Source organism: Cariama cristata, unplaced genomic scaffold (genome assembly GCF_000690535.1).
Source record: "Cariama cristata isolate BGI_N322 unplaced genomic scaffold, ASM69053v1 scaffold2057, whole genome shotgun sequence".
Lineage (NCBI taxonomy): Eukaryota > Metazoa > Chordata > Aves > Cariamiformes > Cariamidae > Cariama > Cariama cristata.
Window position 1 is genome coordinate 1 of NW_009625875.1, and position 24,482 is coordinate 24,482.

Consider the following 24,482-nt stretch of genomic DNA (forward strand, 5'->3'; position numbering starts at 1 on the left):
TCCAACCAAACCATTCTGTGATTCTAATAAACCGAGTCTGGCAGTCACTACAGCTAGAAAAAAATGTTACTTACCCGTGCATGCTTTGCCATCTACTTTGAGTACAGATCCTTCAGGACAAAAGCAAACAGGCCCTTGAGATGTTTGAAGGCAACCATGGCTACATTCAGTGTCGTTACTTGTACAGGAAATTAGCTCTACAGTAATTTAAAGAGGAAAAAAAAATCTTAAATTATGGTAACACCTTTTACTAAGCCCGCCAAAAGAGATGTTAACACTTTCCTAAATGGCAAAAGAAAAATAGAAAAAGAAGGATGAAAGAAAAAAACAAAAAGTGCGATGTCGAGAGTAGAACATCAGTCTTTCTGGGGTTTGGTTTGGGTTTTTCCAAAATTTTTTTCCCCCACCCTCTCCTTATTACAGCAAAGGAGAAAGCCAAAATTGCTCTGTCCTGAAGCCATTATCCTGATCAGCTTTAGATTTTCCAAAATTGTATGAAGACATGTTATCAAAATAGAAATAATTTAAAAAACTTTCTTTTTCACATTTCATCAAAAATACATCAGGTTTTGAAAACTGCAAGAAAGTTATACTGAAAGAATAAGTATAAAACACAAAGAGAATAAGGAAAAAGCTACTTTCCCACTACTCCAAGAGTAACAGAGCTAGAATCATTGAAAACAGATGAACCTTCCAGAAATAAAGCCATATTCTTTACCAGCAATTTTTGAAGCTGTAAGGGCAAAACCATCTGAGGACCTGGTCATAGCTTTCCTTTAATTTCCATTATAACTGTTGGAGTGCCAACATTTGAGTATTTGTTTAATGCAATTTCACATTCCACCTTCTGTATTGCAGTGCTGCATCTCTTTATGCCAACTCTAGTGCCATATGGCAACACCCGCTGGAAGACTGGAACTAATGCAAGTTTCCCACAGCTGCTCCTTTGAATCAGCTGGATACACTGGCCTAAATGGTGCATAGCTGTTGCAAACATTGCTTCTCCAGGGCAACTGCACTCTGGACTGGATTTTTTCTAACCCCTTAAGCACAGTGAAGAGAGTCAAGAAACTGATCTTGTGTTTCTTTCTGACCAGAGCTTGTGGTTTTATCTAAAGAGCTTTGAAAAGGACTCAGAGGACAAAGCATCAAAATGTCTGGTCAGCATGTAGACTTCTCACCTTGCATCTCTCTCTTTCTCTCTCTCTCAAGTTGTGTAGTTGATGACATATCTGCCTTGTGCTACAGTAGTTAAGGAGTTATACTGTCAATGCTGCATCCCTAGGTTGTGTTAGAAAAATGTTATTTTCTGTCTAATTTGAGCCACTCAAAATGTAGGCATACAGTTCAAGCTAGTCATCCAGAGTAAGACTGACTTGCACAGTGTCTAAGTGTTGTTCTGGACACAAAAGGATATCCCAGCTCCCAACAGCCTCTGGCTGCAGGTCTCCCATAGGTCTTCTGTCACATCTGGCTGCCTTCTGCAGCTGTCACACACACCCTGGACCCCCACGTTTGGGTCACTGAATCCTGCTCCTGGCTCCCTCTTAATGGAGAGGGAGAAGTGACCCTTGGAGATCTAAAATAGATATACTGACTGCTAGAGCCTGTTAGACTCTATGGCCACATTTACTCTTAAGTAGTGATATTTAATGTACCTGAGGTCCCGATTCTGCCGTGATCCAGACTGAACTCATTGGTGTGCACCTGCACTTCTGCTTGGGGCATATACCAATGTTTTATATCCATGGAAAAAAGGTAGAAGGACTTTTGTCTATGCCTAAGTTTCACTTCATTATGAAATAGAAAAGTGATTGGGAATATCCCAAGACCTCAAAACATGGATGCATTTGCATTTCGCATCTTATGTTCTAGACTTACTTTAGAAAGGCTTAATTAATTTGTAGGCTGAATATACACAGTGCTGCATAAAGGGAGAAAAAAAAACACCCTTCACCTCTGACTCTTACTATGACTAAAATACAGTCATTGAAGCTTACTGACAGGCAGATTTTTGTTTTTTCCCTCCACTTTTCTGTGTTCTCTGCATTTAGTTTATTCACATTTATCCAGCTTCAGAGAGTTTCCTGCTTTACATACCTATGTTATATGTATAAGTTCTCTCAGGCATACTTCTTATACACAATTTAATTGATAAAAGAAAAAAAAAAAACACATAGATGTGGCAGATCCCTAGAATAAGCAACTTTATGATTTGTTGTAAACAGATGCACATGCATTTAGTTTCACTAATGTCATGCATATTAGCAATGCTATCAACCCTTATCTGAAGAGAAAAAAGATGATGCTGTAGGCTGCTCATTCAGAAACTGGGCAAATTCTTATGCAGGATAACAAGAGTGAGCCAAATTCTGAGACCACATTTAAAAAGATACAACTGCTTATCCACCTGAAATGTGTCACAGAGCTCAATCTGAGCAAAGAGATCCCTCTGGAGACCTGATCTTTTTTTTTTTTTCTTTTTCTCCTGAAGAGGCTCACACTTGATTACTCACGTGTAACTGACACTTCCTTAAACATGACATCTGAATTTGGTTCACTCAGTTTAAGCTGATCCTATTTATGTAATAAGGGATTGGAAACGGGCAATGCAACACACAAAACTTCCAGCGGTTCCAGTGTTAATGAGGACTCTCTCCGATATGATACTCGAAGCATTTACGTGTTACTGCTACTTACCATGACATGTTTTCCTATCAGGCAACAGAACAAAACCTCTCGGGCAGGTGCAGTAATAGGAACCAGGGATGTTCACACAGCCCAAAGTACAGCCGTGATTCCAGAAGCCACATTCATTGATATCTGTCAAAAGAAGCACTTGCTGTGTCAGAATATCATCATCAGCCAGTGTCAGGGAATAGATTAATGAAGCAAACTAACAGTCTTCAAGAAGTATCTCTTTTTCCCATTCATTTTACAAAAATAATTTGTCCTAATAAATGATAAAAAGGCAAGTTTGCAGACCTTATTCAAATAAGGTTTTAAAACCTTCTAGTAAAACCTGTTCAGGCTGCACGTGTCCAGCACAGGTGCCTAGAGGACTTTCAAAAGTATGCCTTCCCATACAGATTCCAGTGCCAGTTCAATCCTGTGTGCATCAAAAGAATTTACATTAGACACTTTCTTCAGACAAAAATTCTTTTAAAAAATTTGGCTCCAACATGACTTAAGTAAAATTCTGAAAATGCAGAAGTTGTTTAGACGTTGAAATTCAGAAAGCAATCCTGGTGAATTTCCTGAGAACTGGATGGCTGCTACTCAGGCAGGTCTGTAAATCCTATAAGCTAGGAATTTTGATGCCTTTATGTCTTTTCAAATCCAGATGTGTAGTGAAAAAGATGCTTCTAAAAGTGATATGTTAACTATTATTAATAGTAATGTTAGATTTTAATTAAAACTATCCAGATCAAAACATTTAGAAGCATGTTAAGAATTTGCTTGTTTGTCTTTTTTGAAAGTGGGACTTAAGACAGCCATCTTCTTGCAGGATTTTTCAATGTTTCACCTTTGGTGATGTATCTGTTTTAATTTTTATTTAAAAATTAAATAAGGACCCATAAGCATGTCTGCTTATCTGAAGCTCCTTTAACTACTCAGGCTAAGGCCAAAATTTCTCAGAAGAATAGCACTTGTGAAGCCTTCATAGGTCTCCTTTTACATTAATTTAAAACCTGCAAGGACACAAAACTGAAATGGCACAACTGGAATTTTTAAGACCTCAGAGTGTTTTTTCATATTTGAGATATGAGTAAAGTAAAAGAACAGAAGATTTTTTTCATCTGATGGGAGATTCACATATTACCTTCACAAAACTGTTTATTTCGACTTAAAATAAAGCCACTAGAACATTTACACCGATGAGCCCTTGAGTCTGGCCGGCAGATTCTTCTTCTGCACTTTTCTTTGTTCAAATCACAGGTTACTTTTTCTGGAAGAACAAATACAGTGTAAATGTAATGGAGTTCTTAGCATATCAGCCTCCAAGGAGAAACTATTTTGAGCAAAGATGCTCAGTGATATGTCTTCTCAACAGCTACTTGCTCAACCTGAGAAACTATTTATTAATAGACAATAGCTTCTACTATTTTTTATTAGTAAAATTAGGCCAAAAAGTCACTATAAAAATGAAAGTACTTGGACAACTAAGAGTAGGTCTGTGCGAATGATCATTTCTAGCTCCATGTCCACACAAGCAGATCTAGAGAGAGCCTGCAGTAGGGGATGGTTGGCTTTGGGTGCATAGCTATAGCGACTATGAGAGGGAAAACACTGTGTAGCAGGCTTCGTATGCCACCAGTCCTGCACAGTATTGTATGTTACCAGGCTGTGTAAAACATTCAGAAAGAAGAGAGCAACAGAGAGAGAGCGCACACGAAAAAAGCGAGAGGAGAGAGATTTAAAATAAGAGAGAGCATACGAAGACTGGAAGTTATTAGCACAAAGCAGTGCTGAAGTCTTACATTATTTAACAAAAAAATAGCAGGACAGATCGTAATGACCATACCTTTCATTTGGACAAAAGGTATTAACACAGTCTAGAGAATCTTTGTACTGCAGTGGATCCAGGTTTCTGACTATGAGAAATACAAGCGCTATAAGTCTAGAACTCAGATTTAAAACTCAGAATGTTTCTGATGTCCAACGAGATACGCTCAAAGCTTCTTCAAAGGAAGCAGAAAAAAGTACCCAACAAATCCCCAGAAGCCTTCCTACTTCTCCTGCTTCACAGAAAAAGCCAAACAGGTATTCAAGATTCCTTTTTCATGGGAAGGATTTGCAGAGCCTCATGTCTGTGCTCAGCTATCTTTTAGAGCTGGTGCTTTCACAAATATGCAACACTCATGGCTTTATTTTTGTCTCCCAAACTATTATTTTTCTTTTAATCTTCCTAATCTTCTCCCGGAGTTGCTTGCCCCTTTCCCAAGCCAAGAATAGCTCAACTGCTGCTACTGAATGTGGGTATGCAGCCACCCACAGACAACACGGTCTTGCCCTGTGCTCTCTGTGTAACATGTAAGAAATCATGAGCTCATACAGGCAATGAAATTTGTATATGAACAATTTTCTTGTGCTTTTTCCAATTCATCCTCTAAATTCCAAGAGATGGAAAGCAGCATAATGTTTAAGTTTGACATTTAGTCTTCTGCTAGCCACAACAGAGAAAATGCTGGCCATTTGGTGGAATGATAGATCACATCTGTAAAAGACTGAATTAATTTCCCAGACACTTCAGCTTGGCTGAAATCATCAACATTGCAGTTACTTGCATCAAACTGATTAATTCTTCCGTAACAAAAGTCGTATGACTAAATGAAAAATGATGAATGGGTGACAAGATGGATATTATCTGTGTTAGTAAGCATGTTATCACTTGAGAGACCTGAATTTTACACAGTTTAGCTGAGCCTCTCTTTTTGCAGAATTAGTTTTGAATTGGAACCTTAATCTTTGTCCCTATTGCAACTGAATCAGGAATATACACTAGTGGAGTGTCTAATCTTCAGATATAGAACTCATTAAAATGACAGAATTGCAAGAACATGCAATCACAAAACAATACAAAACAGAAACAAGATGACGTTCAAGGCTGCATCTTATGCTTATCATGGGTGCTTGTTTTTTGTCCCTTGCTTGTACCACTATTAGTCCAATGAGACCTGACACCTAAGACACCCAGGAATTACAGGAGAAACAACAGAAGCAAAAATTTTGCCATCTGGGCAATCTCAAGAAGACATTACTTTTTAACTGAATAATTATTAGAACTTGATATTGCCAAATCAATATGAAAAAAAAAAATCCCATTTCAAAAGTTAAAGTGAATGGTGACTAAATTATGAAGCACAAAATTTTTAAGGTAATCTTTTCTGGAAGAAGAACCATTGCAAACCATACTTTCTAGTTTGTTTGTTTCTTCCCCTCCCATCACCTCTCTTATATGGAAACGAGTGTTCTCAGATAATAGCCTGACGCTGGTACCTTACACTGAAAAGAAACATAACATAATTCCTCCAAAAATATATCCTGAGTGTGCTGAATATCATTAATCTGTCAGAGAAGATACTTTAAAAAAATTCCAGAGGCATTCTTTGAGATTTTAAGGTAATTAAGGTATTTTATGAGCCATTAATAAAAGTGTGAAGAACATTCCAACAGGCATTTATAAATACACATACTGTCATCAAATCTAGGGTTAGCTGTCAAAGAGAGCTGAGGTAAATTAGAGGCCATCTTCCAGATACTGCCGTACTAAAGTTGTGTGGGGCTATAGCAAACCCGTAGCTGAATTAATGCTCTTCTCTGTACTTATTGGCCCTGAGCAGTTTGAAAGAGAAAGGGAAGAGGGCACATGAGGAATTTAAGTAAATAATCCAAATTCCAGTAAAAAAATCAAATCATGTCAGTTAAGCACACTTGTAGTCAGTTCTCTTTTCATCTGAAGGAACTCACTTGCTATCTGCTTTAAACAAGGCCTTGATAATTCACAGCTGACACTACATTGCAACATACACTTTCTTAGCTTGTACAGAGCATCCAATTAGTCTAGGTATGCTTTTATCTCCAGGTTTCTCTGTTGTAAGATCAGCTATAAATCTCATTTGTACTCCAGGCTCATTAGTCCTCCTTTCATCCCAGTTCTTGCATTGGATAAGCCAAGCAACGTGCATGCAAAGTCCAAAAGGTTCATCTGGATTCAGCTTGTTAAGCTTCTTTTTACTTCGTCACTTCCCAGACATTTTTACAAGAAGGTTATTTGGTAAAAAAAAAAAAAGGCCTACTGCTGACACTTACTGTCAAACAAAAATTTACTAAATGTGTTGGAAATATGGGGTATATACTGCAAGGCATTTAAAAACACTGGTTGTTTATTTATTAATAAAGGTGGCGAAACCCTCTTTCCAATGGAAAGAGAAACACCGGAAAGCAGCATGTTCTGGTGGAAGAAGTGGAGTTAATCTTCTGAGAGAAGAATAAAAGCAAAGTGCCCATAGTCAATGAAATGATGCTACACTCTTGTGGAGGGGACATAAGTAACACAACCAATAGCCCCTGAGGTTCAAGAGACCATTGTCATGAACTACCTTTCTTGGTCATTGTTTCCTCCTCTTCATCTTCATGCGTATGCAGACATGGTGACAGACACCCAAGGAGGCCTCATGAGACCTTCCAAATCTCATTGTAACAGCCCTGAGATGTGTGGATGTGCCACAGCCTGCGCCACAAACGTATTCTTCCCTAGTTACTCTGTGTGAGAGCACCAAATGTGTCAGCTGAAAAAAGCGCTTCCGTTTGCCCAGATGACTGTTTTCCTCGAAGGAAGCACAGAACAGGTATTGTCTCTGAATGAAGGCTCCCTGTTTTTACAAGTATAAGTTTGATGTCCAGGAACACTTTCTCTTTTGCATCTCAACAGCTCTTTGCACTGCAAACAAAGCATTTGAAGGGGAAAGTTCCCTTGAAGGTTTTGATTTTCCCACTCAGACCAGGCTTCAGTAAGGAGAAACAGCATAGTACCATATAAAGTTGTTGGTTGGCATGAAGACAGACAAAGCCTATTTTATAGCGGATATTTAGAAATGGTTCAAGAGAGATATTTAGAGTTTCATTTTTGCTCATACGAACAAACACTACTTTCTCCTCATGCCTTTATACCGCCTATACCTCTGGGAACCCACGGCCATCTTCCCTTGGGAGTTCTGCAACCGTTGCTCAACACACAAATGCCTCTGTGCTGTTTGCTCTGTTGTTCATATCCAAGCAAAACTGGTGACAAAAGCTGTTCCATTAAAGCAAGCAGACTCTATGTCTGTTTTCCAGAGATCAGAGAACAAGACATTATTTCCTCTGGACACCCCTCACTTCCTACAGCCTGAGCCAGAATTCTCAAGGAGGGTGAGCCATCCGTAGTCGACCACCTTCATTTTCTGATCCACGGTGAAAGGCAGCGACATGACCACCTCACACTGTAGGCTGCAGTTGATATGAAATTAGAGCCTTGGGTCTCTTTAATTGATAGTTATTATGGCAACTTCAAGTCTGTCTAAAACAGGCTGACTCTTAATCCAGCCATTTCACAGCAAAGCTGAGACATCCACAGTATCACTTGCAGGACATACTATGCACTTAAAATCCTTCAGTGCCATAATAATCAGAGGTGTTTAGATAGAATAAAACTTCCAGAAGGGAGGGGACATTTGATGACAATAATCTACATAGAGGATCAAAACGTTGTATGCTTTGTGCATTTAGCAGGAAAGTATAAAAACAACTTTGTGTAAATAAAGCGGAAAGAGAGAGAAAATCACATTTATCTGCATGTGTATTCAGATTAATGAAATAAGCAGTGCATGCTCAGCACACTTCCAGTCTGATACTCCAGCTGGAGTTACACACACCAAGGAGAACTGTGGATCACTGAAGTTAAAGGAAACTTTTTCCTTGACCTCACCAAGGCCTGGAACTTTGCCAAAGAAAATTATTACTGTGAAAAATGAGAATGTATGACATTATTATTATTCTCACACATACAACTGTATCATTACAGTTCACTTACCGAAATCCTGAGAATCTGTTCTTGCACCTGGCTGCTTAAATGGATGTACCACTTGTATCTCCACTGGTGGGAAAAATGATGGCTTCAGGCTAATTGTGACTACAACTTTTCCAGTATACTTGTTGGCCCTCCATATCATACCAGATTTCAACTCTGAATAGTACAGGTGCTCAGCAAAGAGAGACATACCAAGCAATTGATGTCTACAACAAAGAGAAGATAAGACAAAGTGGCACTTTACCTGATCCCTATATATTTACTCACTCACACATTTTCTGAGCATCTAGTTCAGTCAAGTTCACTGTAAATAACCTTTCTTTGTATTCTTGTATATATCTTATATTGTCTTATATATATGAGAACCAGAAGAGGGGCCAGAGACATACCCAAATAATCCAGCACCCAGAATCCTGCAAGTCTGCAAGATATATATGCAAAATGGATAACACGTATTTCTCACAGGTTATATGAGCTGTTGCTCAGGACTGACTCAATTGACAGAGAAAGCCTAGGTATCGCCCTGCTTTTGGTCAACCCAGCAACTAAAGTGGACACTTGCTTTGTTGAAGGCTGTAGGCCAGATAAGTTCCCCCATTTCCCAATTTTCAGTGCCTGCTCTGATGCTTCTCACCATCCCAGAAAATCAGGGTGGAGATAGAGGGCTAGGAGTAGGGCATTGCTAAAATCCATCTTGCTGCTTCTCCTATTGCAGGAACTTAGTTTCCATTCACTGGTCAGTTATAGTAGCCAGCAGGAACCACAGAAAGACTCAGTTTTAAATAAGAGGGAAAGCAGAAAAAATAATGAAAGAGGGATTTTTTGGCTTCACTTTCCAGTACATATTCCAGGTGGAAAAAGGAGAATCCATATCATTCAAGTCTAAAGGGAAAGTGTTGATGCCCTAGTGAACATCAGCCAACTTGAGGGAGAAAGGTGGAAAGGGTAAGGAAACATGCAACATGACAGCTGGCAATGTAGGGAGAAACCAGCTGTGGGTTTGTCGTATGCAAATGGTGTGCTGCATATTTAAATCAGCAGGCCAGCAAAACTATGCATTTTTCTCATTTTGCAGTTGGCAATCTCTATTACGCATAAGCCGATCCAGCCATACCGACAGAAACTGCAGTGATATAGGGTAACCTTTTGCCGAGTACCTCACTGAAAACATGCCCATCACAGAACATCTGTACCACTGCAAAGCATGAAGGCCAAATATTAAAGGCACCCAAAAGCACATGGGTCTAACAGCCCCCTCAGCCGTGCTTAGCCCTGGCACCGGGGAGCAGAGGGGAACAGGGCTGTTGTGTAGGACAGTTTTCACCACATCTGCTGATGCTTGCTGGAGAGCCTGAGCACAGACACGAACCTCCTCAGTCGGCAGCTAAGGAGGACAGCAGGCTTAGAGGAGGATAGGAAAGACCTGATCTAGCTCAGTTTCTTGAGCACAGCTCAGACACCTGAGCTCACCCACTGTGACCTTGGACAAATCATTTAATCTCTGCTTTTGGCTTCTGCATCTGCAGAAAAAGGCCACTAATAAACACTCAGAGAGGATTTCTAAGGATTAAGTAGTTATCATTTGCTAAAAGCTTGAAAGATGGAAAGTACTCAGTGGCAGTATTATCCTTACAACAGTGACTTTTTTCCATTTTCCTATCAGTAGTTTTAGATTTACAGTTACAGGCCATTTGCACTACACTTTATACTCCTTATTGTGTTACGAACTCACAAAATAAAAGGGCGAATGAGGAAGTGAGCTTAACTGCATCCCCAGGAAATGAGTGTTTTATTTCTGACAAGCTCAGGAAAACTCACCGGACAGAATTTTTGAGCAAACGAACAGCTCCGCCATCATAGTTGCATGATCCAATATGGGAAATCTCTTTCTCGTGGTCATGCTGGATCCAGTAGAGCCTTGTGTCAACCAAATCTAGTGAGATGGCCTTTATTTTTTCTGTGGTTCTTAAAACATTTCTCACATCACTTCCACTGAGGGACATTCGGTGTATGCTGGAAACTGTACCATCTGAAGACCAAAATAACAACCTGCAGGCAAGAGAGGCATGTTTGGAAATAAAAAGAAGCAAAACCAACCCCCACATTTGCAAGATGACATCACTGCTACACACACTTTGTTTAATTGCTCCTGTATACAGAAGTTTTCAGTCTTACTACAGTGCTTTCAGAACCAAAACTAATAATAAAGCAAGGGACTTCCTTAACACATATTCACCTATTTCAGGAAAGCACCATATACAGCTCCCCTTAACATAGCTCTATCGAGAACGGAAATAATTTTTGACAACAAAGCATTGTCTGTTTAACAGAAGCAATGTTACTACTAAAGTTTTGTTACAGTTGTTTTCTTATTTTAATAAATACATTTCTATCAGAGACTGTATGACTCTGTTAAGGAAGCAATGAGATGCTACAAATTTCTCTCATGTAGGTCAAGCAGGAATCAGCCCAGCTTAACCACGAAGCACTATTGTCTGTCTGTCTGCTTTGTTCGGCCGTGCAGTCAGAGAAGAAAACTGGAGTAACCTCTGAAATCTACAGGGAACTCCCGCAAACTTGGGGAAAGGCACGTCTTTGAGGCAGATCTGCATTGCCTTCTGCCTCTGTGGAGGAGTCTATCCAGAAACTCTAGTTGAACACATCACTTAAGTGCTTTGCTTAAAAATACCATTTCTATTATTGTTCTCATTTCTTTCTATCTTCCTGCTGGATATAGCAACCAGATTATGCTGTTATTAAATTAAGACATAGTCAAAATACAGCTCCAATACTCAAAACAGTTACGCACTGAAGCTACTTATGTCAAGTTATTCATGGATCAGATCCCATATTTACCATTGTGACTAAGGTTAACAACAGTTCTTCCAAAATAGTAAGTTATCCCTCATTCATGTATATTTTATTTTTTAATGTTTGAGTTTAGATTCTTTGCTTGGGTTTTTTACGCACAAAAATTCCAAGAGGCATCATCATTTTCCTTGTCTTCACAAAACTGCAGAACTTATATGTAGCATAAAGCCAGTTTTACTATGTTTATGCTAATAATTTGTTAAAGGCCCCAAAAATGGACTGGATCTCACTGGCAAGGGACTATACTAAACCAGTAGGAAGAATCAGTCCCTGCCTCACAGCTTTTCCTGACTGTTACATAGTCAAGAGTTATCATAGGTATTAATGCATAGGTGATAACACATTTCCAGAAGGACAGCCCAATTTTATATTGCCATTTTTAAACACTTTATTAACATTTGCTTGCATTTCTATAGCACCTGTTATTTAAGAAATGCCATTACTCTGGAAGTTTGGAGAAATGCTAGGATTTACTTTCTACAGATAAGGAAACTAAGAAACAAAGGTGGTTATAGTGTCTATGCACAACTTTTGCAAATCAGTATAGGGACAGGATACGACATGAACCAACACGAAGACAGAAGAAGAATGAAGATTAGAAACCATCCTGAGTAATTGCCAGCCTTTACTGTGTTTGCGCCCTATTTTTCTTTAGTCTTAATCCTTATTTTTCAGCATTTCTAATCATCATTAAAAAATTAAATCAATCTTACAGCAATAGTTGTATTATTACTACTTAAATAATCCTATCACTGCTAACATCCAGACACATCTTTTGAGAGGAAAAAAAAAAAAAAATCTATTATTAGGGCATTGACCTTCATTACTTAAGAGTTGCACACATTTGAAGGAAGACATTGTTAATAGTTCATGTTTATGCCTGTGCACGTAAACATACTGGGGGGTTTAATTCATTTCACATTAAAAATAGAGCTCTCAGAGTTTCATACAAGCAAATTGCCATAGGGCATAAAAATGATGTTAGACTTCTTGGAGTCTACTTTCTTTACAGTTTATTACTGGCTTACTGCGCTCTCCATAAGCACATGAGTACAGCTTTTATGTACCGTGAATCACACCTAGGTGAATATACACACTTGAGTCTCCCCAAACTTTCACATAAGTTCAGCAAATACGTCCCTATAATGCCATTTGTAACATGTGTTTTGATGGCATTTGACAGCAGGTTTGAGGACTTGTGAATATTTCCAAGATTGGTGAATACTACATTCAAAAGCAAATCAGAAAAAAATAAAAACAAAAATACAGGCTGATGTTCAGGTCTTCAAATCCTACCCGAATGACAAGACTTCGAAGAATACTCGTAATGCTACTAGTATCAGAAGATTGGTTTATGTATAAATGTACTAGGAAAGGATACATAAGCTTTAATATTAAAATAGTTTCACACATTGCTGAACAATTTTACTATAAATCAAAAGTGGCAACAAAAACTTGCTTTTCCTGTACAAAACAGAAGCATCTCAAAGTCGTCTCAAGCTTTTACTTTTGCAACGGTAATGGAAGAGGTTTATGTGTAAAGAGAAATGAGCATGAAAAGACCACTGCGACAATTCATATTGATAACTCTTGAGGAGGCCAAATCTCTTACGTGAGCATGGTTCTCACTGTAAGTGGCTTGAAGCCGAAAGAAGCATCTTTATGAAAGTCAAATTACTAGTGACACAAGGTAGCAACAGTAGATTCAGAATCAATATTCAGAGCAATTGACAAAGAGGCAAGGGAAACAGAACCAAAACTGCAAGTTTAGGCCTTTTTCACAAAACATACCAATTTATATTCTAAGTGTGCCAGGTTTGGAGCACAAAGGATTCACAGCATTTGCAGGCATCATTCCCCTTGCTGCTCCAATCCTGCTTTCTGCTGCCCTGAAACTTTGCTGTCTTTAAGAAAGGACCAGCAATGCCTTTTTTCCCTCAGCTCTCCTCGCTAGCAATATTTTCCCCGATGACTAAGAGGTACACACTCTGCCTTAGACTTCAGTGGGCTTTTCTCATGCACTTGCCTATTTATTTCTTATATGCTTATTAATCTTTTATCCTCTTTTGTCAAAGTTCAAGGAGCTACTGGACTATAGATAATATACTGTGCACACACTAGCCCAGCAGCCTATAAACTGCAATCATAGTACTCTGCATATTTTGAGTCCATTTCAATGAAATTACTAACCTAGTTAAAATTACCTTTGCTTAGCATCAATGGTAATCCTTGTGGGACGACCAACATCTCTTAGAAGGACTCGGCGTTTCTTCCCATTCATGTCTGTTGCTTCTATGGTTGCTTTCTGTCTATTGGCCCAGAGAATGTCTTGATTTATCCAGTCAATAGCAAATCCTGAAATGCCTTTGTCTATGTAACATAATCTCTGTAAACAAAAAAAAAAAAAAAGCTGACAAGAAGAAGTATCCTAATGCTTACCCTAAACGTGAATTTCAATACAGGGTGCCAGGCTGAAGCTTCCCATTTCATTCCTTTACCTGCTTCATTTTCTCTCAGACCTGTAGATATTTCTCTTTCTTATTCTTTAATCACTTTCATTTGGTCTTTGTACTCACACATACCCCTCCTGAACTGAGTGACCCTCTGCGAAAGGGGAAACTCTTCTCCACAAGAAGTACACTGGACTAATCTTTTAGCTATAACATGTTGCATTTGGCACACTATGAAGCACCACAGATGGAAGATTTCCTAACACAGTGTTACTGGACTCTGGTCCTTAAAAATCAGCATAAAATACATGAGTGAAGACTCTACATGGGTACACGAACACTGGCAATCTCTCTCAAACAAAAGAAGGCTCTCACAGCGTTAAAGGTCAGCCACAACAGCCTGTCTGCCCTTCTTAATTAGCCAGATGTAATGAACTGCACAGCTTTTTCTGAACAAAGGATGAAGTGCTAAAAGAAGCATTTATGCAACCATAGAAACCAATAAAAGGTTTGAGAAAAAATGAATAGGAATTCAAGCACATTCTTCTCATACCATTTGTGCCAGTTTGAGTTACAGTAATCTGGAAGACAAACTTCCATAATGCCAGGGATTAATTTAAAACTGATAGAAAGATTACTGTCTTCAAAGCTTTAGTTTGAATTTCCTCTCCTTCATTTTTAACTCCTCTTCACTTGATCCACAGAAAATACTAAATGTACTCTGAATGCCAGTAAAACAGCCCAGACTCAGGACCATAACTATTACAACAGCAAAAACGATTTAATAAGTCTGAAGTGCTAATCAATGATCAGGAATGGCAGAATTGTACCTAAAGACCAGGTGGTTTCCATAGAGGGTTTTATGCCCATTACCTTGGAGAACTCCAGAGAACCGATTACCTTACCTCTTGTTTTGTGCCATTCAGGTGAATTCTTTGAAGTAGTCGCCTTTCAGAGTCTACCCAATACACTTTCTCTTCTGTATAATGAAAATCCATAAGCGTTGACTGACCAGTATCAGCCACCAATCTTTCATGATTGGTCCCTTCAGTGTCAATTCTAAAGATGGCATTTCCATGGCTAAAAAGTAGGAATGGCGCAGGGTCTGGTGTGGAGAAAACAAAAAGAGATCAATCAATAGATACGCATTGCATTTTTGCTGCGTTAAGTTCTCATCAGCATTACACTAGCCAAAGAGAAAGTTCAGAATCCAACCATCTCTCTCATATTTTAGTGATAACTTTCTAGGCATATGACAGAGAACCAGTAAGATAGAAATGTAATGGTCCTTTCACATTTAATGCTGAAGGTTAGGTCAAAAATCTGAGTCATGAAACTGAGATTGCAGGGGTTGTTACCACTAATCTCAAACCCTATAGCCTAGTCGGAGGTCAGAAGAACCATTGCATGCATGCCAACAGAGGCTGGAAGAATTATGCCATAGATGTGTCTCCAAGTTGAAGACCACTTCCAACTATTGTGCTATAGCAAGAATTTATCACAGAGAGGTGCTCTGGAGTCTCACTTTAACTATCCAAACAAGGAAACTGAAGATCCCAAGACAGGGCAAAGGAAGAAGCTAGAGACTGTGGAGGTTTCTTGTGATGCAGAGGGCTAAAGGAAACCAAAAGATCTGTACTTAAAATTCCTACAACTCCTTCCAGATAAAAACAGTATTCATACTGAGTAAAGGGTAAGAGTGTATCAGTAACTTAACATAAAATATGTTAAAATGAAAGGCATTCCAATTATGCCCCAAACCCTAAGAAATCCAATTAAGGTTGAAAGTGATGAGCAACCAGGATGGTTCAAATGGCCTTAATGCCACCTTAAAACCAGGTGGTAAGTATGGAAGTACAATTAGTAGGACATAATGGTTGGGGCTGCAGATTACACCACCCCAGTTTTATCAAGCCATCTTTGTTATTTTTAGGGTATCACCACAGGGCAGGGTTAAGATTGCCCAAGGAACCTTAACAGCATTTCCAAACCAGAACAGTTTTCATCTAGGCAATTTGAATATTATGGATGTCTATCAAGTGTATAGCAGAGGAAAGGAGTTTTCATGTAACCAGTCACATTTTAGCTTTCATTTTAAAAAGAAACTTTTTTTTTCTAATTAAAAAAAAATTGGGGGCATACAGCCTAGTTGTTATTTACCACTAAAACAACATTCAAAGAAGAAAGCCCCTTGTGGTGGCAATGGTGGGGATTTACAACATGGTTGCCTGAAACAACAGATCATGGCACACAAGTAATTCTCTAACCAAGTGATTTTGAAATGCAATTATTGATACAGATAGAACAGAATGACAGCTTTCAAGCCTGCCTAATTCACTTGTTGAATTGATCTTCCCGCAATGCAGAAATGACTCTTGATTAATCAGGGATGGACATCATCAAACATGCACTATCATCGTTTTTCTTGCACATATGCTTTTGAGAATTAAACTGGTTTTATGGACCAATTTTGCAACCTTTTAACTAAATATCTTTAGTATTAGCATGAAACCTGAGGCTTTAAACTCAACAGACATCACTTCTACAAATTTTAGCCAGGTGCTCCACCTTCATCATGGTTGCAAGGTTATTTGATTCAACCCCTTTCACAGCAGAGGAAGGAGACCAATTTTGATTTTTCCAAGCGAAGGAAGTTCTGACAAGCACCCAAGATGTAATTTTCTTCTGTTCACAAGGAAGATGATCAGCACTCTGTTTCTGTACTAACAGACTGTTTTACATCTGAAGATTTCAAGCTATCACCCAGTTACAACAGCTGCTTCTAGGATTTTAGTGACTCCCTTTTTCTGCTGCTATTTGCACTGAGAAACCCCATGTGAGAATATTTAAACTATGAAGACTTGCTTTACGTAAATGGTAAATGAAAGGTGAAGTGTAGCAAGGTTGATTTATCTCAGGAATTTGACAGCTGTACTGCCTGCATTTTTGCCAATTAGTTGACCAAGAGCCTTTTATATACTTTGCTTTTGTCCTTTCCACTCTCTGAATTTCCTATCAGGCACCTGTGAACGAGGGCTGTCAATGGAACAGGGACCGAACAAATCTAATTTTGATCGCAGAGGCACCAATCAGATTTGGGACTTAATTTTTTCAGAGGTTTAATGAACAGGTAAACACCACCTGCATCAAAGAGCTTCCTGTCTTTAAAACATGAGGGTATTTCACTTGATGTACCCCCTACAGAAGGGTTTATACCTAGCATAAGGGTTCCTTATCAGTCACAGTAGCTCCTGAACCATCAGTCACTTTGTACTGGTGCTAAAAATACTAGTAATAATGTGAAAAAAAGTTGAAGTCCTCCAATATTAAGGTAGGATTTTTCTTTGAAAGATACCTGTACACAAATATCACTGTGAGGTAACATGTTTGTTTTCACTTCTCTTCAGTTCAGAAGTGAAGAGTTTACAAAACATTTGGTTAAAAAAAAAAAAATTCTATTTAAGGGGCTAGAGATGTTTAGGCAGGACTACAAAAAAATTCCAGCTTGGGTCTTTGCGAGTCACGTGTTGCTGCCAATAATGATGATTCTAGGAGCTGACTGAAGTAATCATGTTGGAGCCAATTTGGGAGCTACACAGAACAGTGTTGGTCATGTTCATGGTCCCAAGGCTACATGCGCAGGGACTCAAGTACATCTCCTACTTCTTGGGTCAGAAACATGCCCTGTCACGTCCCACCTCTGCACTAGCGAGAGTCCAAAGTAACGTTAGTCAGAAAAAGAAAATGTGAGCTCCTGGATCAGAAGGGAGCTGTAGCATATCCCAGACAGGAACGAAAACCAGACATTCAGGAAACCAAGGCAAAGAGGTGAGAGGTGAACTTCACAGCATTCCCATCTCATACTCTAGATGTGATATACAGTTAAACCAATCAATAAAATCCAACTAGATCTTTTTCCCTGGGTAGCATCAGTTGAGGACAAAATGAAGGTTATTCAAAGGCTGTAACTGTGGACATTTTCCTCTTAGATGGGCTAAAAGCTTTTAAAATTTAAATGCATCTTACACTTTCAAAAATGAATTTATACACTCAGGACAGAGCAAGAGAGGGAAAGAACTTACAGTAGCACTCATGTTTATTAAGAAACTGCCAGCGGACCAAACTGAAAACAAGGGCTTCCTGCTTACAATTTCACAGTACTGTCCCTAGAACTTAAACATACTGGAAAGCCATCAACGCCGACAGACTGAAAGAGGCAAAGGTAGGAAAATCTTGTGTACTGCCATGTTTTCCTGCAAGTAGTAAGGATGGGATAAGACAGTTTACACTTCCGAGCACCCAGAGAGTGTATGTCTACTAAACAGGAAGTCATTGTTTAGTTTTATTTGTTTGTTTTCGTATGTTCATTCATCTTCCCACAACCATACGTCCCATTCTTCACCATCACTCTTCTGTGGCACCCGCTTTTGGCCTTGCCACTTACTTGCACAGTAGAAGAGGCAGTTTTCCCATCAGCGAACTAGAGCACCCTGGTCTCTGTCCAGTAGGGACTAACCTGGCATGGCTCACTTTGAAAAATAATGCTAACTAAATCTCTAAAGCTCTTTTTTAGTCATCAAAAAAGAAAATTACCTTACCCTTCACATAGCAAGACCGCTTGTCAATACCCAAAGTGTAGCCAGGCAAACAGGAGCAGATGTAGGACCCTGGAACATTGATACAGGTTTGGCCACAGGTTCCCAAACCGCCTTCAAGGCATTCATCAATATCTGAAACATGTTTTTGAACAGATTAGGAAAATTCAGCTAGCAAAAGCAGCAAAAAAGCAAAGAGAAAGAATACCCTTTACATAGTTATCTCATAATAAATAGGTTACAAAATTTAATATCCCAGCATCAAAAAAGGAGATGAGGATGGCTGTGTTGCTTCCTGCATTGGTTTCAGAATTATTGTTTTGTCCATTGCCATATGCACAGCGATTTTATTTTTTTTAGAAGGCTGTCCAGGGTAATTACCATTCTCCCTAGTATCTGGGCACTCTGGTCTCTGATTGCCCAAACACAGAGAACAGACTTGTTTCCTACTCCATTTCTGTGCTTTGTGTTATCATTTGCTACGCACATGCTGCCTGCAGCTCTTTCTCTGTCCTTCTATCTTTATCTCTTTCCACAGTAATAATTCTGCCAACAAATTAACAAACTTTGCAAAACAGCAAAGCAGTAAACAGACTGCCACAGCACTGATGTCCTGGGTTAAACTACGACAACTGAGTTCCACATTGAGCTCATTTTGGTTTGAGTCAAAGCTCAAAGACACATACAAAACACTAAAATCCCCACTATATTCTGACAGCAACAAGCCCAAAGCAAGGCAACAAGTAAACCAAATAGAAACTGGGCTTTTAATTGATAGATTAGGCTAGAGACTTTAGGAATTAAAAGACTTTTGATGTATTTATGGTGTTTTATCAGGGCTTGAGGCAGTAACTATTAATCAGGTCCTAAATTAAGGACTTTATTTTTCAAAAAAAGGTCACCACTGAGGAGCATATTTTACACTAAGAGGGAAAGAAATTAACCTCCTTGGCAGTACCATGGATAATTGTCACAGAAAATTTAGATAAACTTCAGTTCCTACTGAAAACAAATGCATCTCACAGTAACTTCCCGAGGTGCTTGACATCTGGCAATACGTTCATTATCCTGGAACATTTCCTGTATAACCGCTGTGAGGGTTTCTCTAAGGAGCAACGTTTTCCCTGCCCAAGATCTATTTGATGTCAGTAGCTTTTGTTCTGGGTTTTATCATCTGACTTTGCACATGCAGGAAAAAAGGAAACAATGAAAATTATTTTAAAGAGACACAAAAGGACATTGATTCATAACCCAGACTATGTATATGTATTGAGCTATTCCAAGTATAGCTCACAACAATTTTAATTTTTTTCCTGTATTCCTGATCAAGAATTCAGGGCAACGGAAGAAGAGCTCCTCCTTGGATAACTTACTTAGATGACTATTTGACTCAAGTGCAAATTACCACAGTGTTTCAGGAGGTCTGTGATTGTTAGGTGAGGATTCTCCTAGTTCAAAGAAGGGCAGAAATGGCACCTCACGACAACTACAAGGAACTGCAATTCAACCAACTCACACTAGCACTTGAAAGAAACTTTCTCTCTCAGTAACCTCGGGAGAGCTAAGCAACCAGATCTCTGCTGTCCCGTAGGTCTGGGAACCTCTCTCCTTTAACTGCTTTAAAAAACTACGTGCAGCAGAAGCGTTAAGGGGTTTCTTCTGTGTCAGGTATCAGAGTTGTTCAACAAGAATGTCAACCCTTTACAGCCACCTAACATGTCCGTACAGACTAGGGAATGTTTCCATATTATTTTCAGAGTTTTCTCACAACATTATGTTCCACACAGCAGATGAACTAATTTGACAATGTATGAAACATAATCAGAGCACATGCAACTGATTTCTGTTGAAGAGATTACAGAGGTAAAGCAGAAGCATTTTCAGCAACTTAATTCCATAAAGCACTCTAATTCTAACCCACAATCTTCTTCAAACAATCAGCTTTCAGGAGCGTATTTTCCCACACGTACAAGGGATGTACATGCCATTCTCCACAGCATTAAAGGAGTAACTCCTCCAAATCCCCTCTAGAAACATTTGTCTGGCTTAGAAGTTTGTTAATGGGCTACAGAAACCGTGAGCTCCAGGTTGCCAGTTTAAAACTAGCTACTCCTGGCTAACATTGCCTGCATGTCATTAAAACTAAAGGGCTCTTTGATAGCCCATACAGGAGGGCTTTGGTGACCTCAGCTCGTTGTCACAGCTGCTGTCAGTGTTAGCAGAGAGGTGACGGAGTCTGCAGGCATGAACACTGCTTGTATCTCTCCCCGATGCACTGGTTTTCAATTGGAGTAACTGGCTAAGCCGGGCAGTTAATCTCATCTAGTCACCAGTATAAAAGCAGGTGTAAGACTCTGTTGATAAAGGCTATAACATAGTTTATGTTAGTCAATATACTTTTATGACAACAGTGGCTTGTTAAATAAATCCAGTGTTATTTCTCCAAGGAAATCACAAGTTTGGGTGATAAAGACAACTGTGTAGATGTAACTGCTAAAGACAGAGATCATTTCACTAAGCAATCTGAAACACTGATGAAAGAACTATTATTCAATCACAATAAAGAGTACATTAAAGAAGAGTAAGAAAGATAGGCCTGACCTACAGACTGTATCTGGAAGACTGCTTGCTCTGAAAAGGTTTTGTGTTCATACTGGACACAAAGCTGACCTCTTAGTATGTTACTGGGCAGGAAAATTCAAATCACAACACGTACAAACACAGGAGAAGGAGAAATGAATGACAGTGGGGAAACAATTTTACTTCTGTATATGGCAGTGGTCAGACCGTATTGGCATGCTGTTTATATTTCTCAGATATAGGTTGTTAAAGGATCCTGAAAAATTAGAAAGTATATACAGTAAGGATAAAAAGTCTGATTTGAGGGTAAGGAAAATTGTTCTTCTGTGTGAGATTTAAAGAGCTCAGTCTGCTTAGATTATCAGAAAGATGCTTGGGAGAAGTCTTGCTCACAGTATATAAATACCTTCACAAAGAAAAAGTACCAGATTTTCTAAAGGACACTATACCCTTTTGCAGGAAAGATTTAACAAGGGCTGATGGCTGAGAACTGAAGCCGGGGAAATTAAATTTAGATGTTAAATTCACATTTTAACAGGAAGTGTGATTCACTAAGGGAACTAGCTACCAAGAAAAACCGTGAAGGTGTGAAAAACATCAGTGGATATTCTCAAGTCAAGATCAGACTGGGAAGGCACTTTTTAACCAAGCAGAGATTACTGAGCTATGTACCAAGGTAACTGGACAATGACCTGTTATTTACAGGATAGATTTTCCAGCTTTATAGGAGCATACAAAACTGACTCTCCAAGAAAGAGCACGCTGATTGATCAGGCTACAAGAATTCACACTGCCTCTCCAGTAATTGTGCTTGAAGAGAGGATTTCAGGGTTATCAATCTGCCCGTTTTCATCACCACCAAAGTTCACATAATAAAGCAAATCCCACACATACTGAAAAGCGAGCGATCGCTCCAGCTGAAGAAAGGCAATAGTGGAAGAGTAACAGCCCAATAAAGGACACAGGGTGCAGCAGCGACAGGCGGCTCGGCCACCGGAGAATTCCCCTTCCAGTGGTAAGCAGGAAGCACCAACAGACACACCACCATTGTAAAACATGCCGCAGCACTGTCCACATTCTGCTTTTATGGTGCTAACAATGGAAGAGGGTCCTATGTTTAACAGGCCTTTTCCTTTGCTTAAAGTATTAAAAAAAAAAAAAAAAAGGGCAAAAAAAGAAAAAAAAAAGAAAAAAAAGGCTGTTTCTTAAGGTTTAGGAGAACTTGATCATAAAACCATCCATCAGGTGTAACTAACAGTGCCTTCACCTGCACTCTTAGTACCAAAGCAAAGCACGGACTTGCATCCTGCAGTAGCTGTTTTACGTGTCCTGGCAACCACATCCCCCAGTGGGAACTTTACCCCGTGAAAGAAATCGGCTTAGTGAACACAAAAGCTGTCTGCAGTGCCCTGACAGCCAGCCCTGAAAGGAAGAATGAGGTCCTGCTCAGTTCTCAAAGGCTTCTTTATGCAAAAAATGCCTTCAGAATCAGCAAAAACGATGAATCATGTCATCATGATGTTGGCAGCTCTCAATGACTTTGCATACAAATATGCTACTTTATTGAGAGTCCTGAGAAACGCTCTGATTGCAGAAGGTGAAGCATTAGTATGCCTGGCAGGGATACAGAGAAACCACAGTGAGCCAGAACTTGCGTTTCATTACGGCCCCAAATACTTACATTATATACATAAAACACACTTGTGCAGATACACACACTCAAATAACCTCACTCAAATTTGGTTCCTGTGGAGTTGGACTGTGGATTAATTCAATCTGCTACATCTAGCCACCACAATCTTTTCAACAAGGCTGAACATGAAATTTCATCTGGGTTACAAAGCAAGCTGCCCATCCCTTTTATCTATTTTGTTAAAAGCATACAGCTCAAAGAACAGAAGATACCCAGAAATGGAAAAAGATGCTCCATCTATCAGCAGGCCACAATAAAATAGATGAGGCATAGTTCAGTATCTTCTTTCTTTAATTTTACATTAGGTTTAGAGTACCACGTGGTCACTCACAATCTTTGAGAGGACAGAGGCTGTGAAGTGCTCAAATACTATGGTAAGAAATACAGTGTGAATACAATAAGGTGGTTATCAACTCCTGGATTCTTCCAGTCCAGAGCCACAGAGGTGATCATATCACAAATATGACAGCAAAAGCAATCATATGATTTAATCAAATATAAAGTAGAATCAAATTTAGAATTGAAATAAAATTCAGAAATCACTTGTAGATATCTTGAAGAGAAAAGGCAAAAAAAAATCTCAAGGGACCACAATCTTTAATTTTCTGCCTTTCTGGGCTCAGATCTCAAGGGTTTGGGCACTAGAATGGGAAAAAATACATATTTTGGTTTTCTTTTTGAAATAAATTCTATGTGTAAATTAGTAACTACAAAATGGACATCTACTTCCTGGATCATGCAACTTTCAACATACTGTTATTGGCTTGCCTTTCAAACATGAAGTTCATGAGGCTATGATCTGGTCTTCTTTGAAAGCCATCAGCAAATACTGTCATCCAGCTCCCTTTAAAATCAGGTTTCAAATTAGATACTAGAAAGTAGTCGGCTTTGTTTAAAACAGAACACAAAATTAATATCTGCTATTTTCCACTGAGCAAAACAATGAGTCTTGCAGTATTAGTCATTGGTCCTGGAGTCTCCTCTTAAGCCCTCTTCAGGAATAAGTTTCATGTGATGTGGGACACCATTTCTGTCATTTCTTGTAACATCTTCGCCTCCTTCCTATTTTGATCTAAGTTTTTACAGCTAAAGATAGTATTTGTCCACATTCAGCTGGATCCAATTTCCAGAGAATTCAATGGGAATCTTCTCATGAATTGGTCTGTGGGTTCAGACCCATGTTCAAGAATTCTTGACTACTATTTGGTAACAATATTTTCAAGCATCTTTCCCCAAGGCAGTATAATATGAAGTGAGCTAGCTGGAAGAGAGCATCTGAAAACAAGGAAACAAGCATGCCTCGACTGCAGCTCTTCTGAAATACAGAGGGATACAGTGGGGTCTCAACAGGTTTATCCTTATGCCATGACAGGGGTAGACAATACAATTCCCCGTTTCATTGGCTCTTACTGCTCCTTATGCGATGCTTGTAAAGAAAGGATAGCTGTGAATTAGTAAGATTTTGGCATTTCATGTTTCTCAGAATACAGCATAAGAAGTTTCAACAGTGTGCTTCAGAAGGCTGCATGGAGCAAAGCGAAGCCAGGATTTAGCTAATTAAGGTGAATTTAAAGATATAATACAAAGAGAAATAACTTAATATTCCACATCACCAGTGCTCCATGGCAGGAGAGTGGTGAACAGTAAGAAAGGAGGAAAGCTTGAGACACAGAAAGAAGCATCTGACCAAAAGAGTTGACCTAGATAGCTGCAGTTGTCAC

The 24,482-nt window shown here is 39.1% G+C and overlaps 1 protein-coding gene across 1 annotated transcript in view; it reads right to left on the reverse strand.

The window, feature by feature from the left end:
- Nucleotides 1–74: 74 nt before the first annotated feature.
- The window catches only part of LOC104164431 (pro-epidermal growth factor-like), a gene marked incomplete at its 3' end in the record, with an annotated part of 28,118 nt that continues 3,710 nt past the window's right edge, over nucleotides 75–24,482 (reverse strand). Inside the window, exons 2-9 of the mRNA XM_009703760.1 lie at nucleotides 18,492–18,623; nucleotides 14,799–14,998; nucleotides 13,648–13,829; nucleotides 10,391–10,621; nucleotides 8,576–8,778; nucleotides 3,824–3,949; nucleotides 2,701–2,823; nucleotides 75–197 (exon numbers count right to left, since the gene is read on the reverse strand). Coding sequence (XP_009702062.1) covers nucleotides 75–197; nucleotides 2,701–2,823; nucleotides 3,824–3,949; nucleotides 8,576–8,778; nucleotides 10,391–10,621; nucleotides 13,648–13,829; nucleotides 14,799–14,998; nucleotides 18,492–18,623 — 1,320 coding nt within the window. The remainder of the gene's footprint in view (nucleotides 198–2,700; nucleotides 2,824–3,823; nucleotides 3,950–8,575; nucleotides 8,779–10,390; nucleotides 10,622–13,647; nucleotides 13,830–14,798; nucleotides 14,999–18,491; nucleotides 18,624–24,482) is intronic.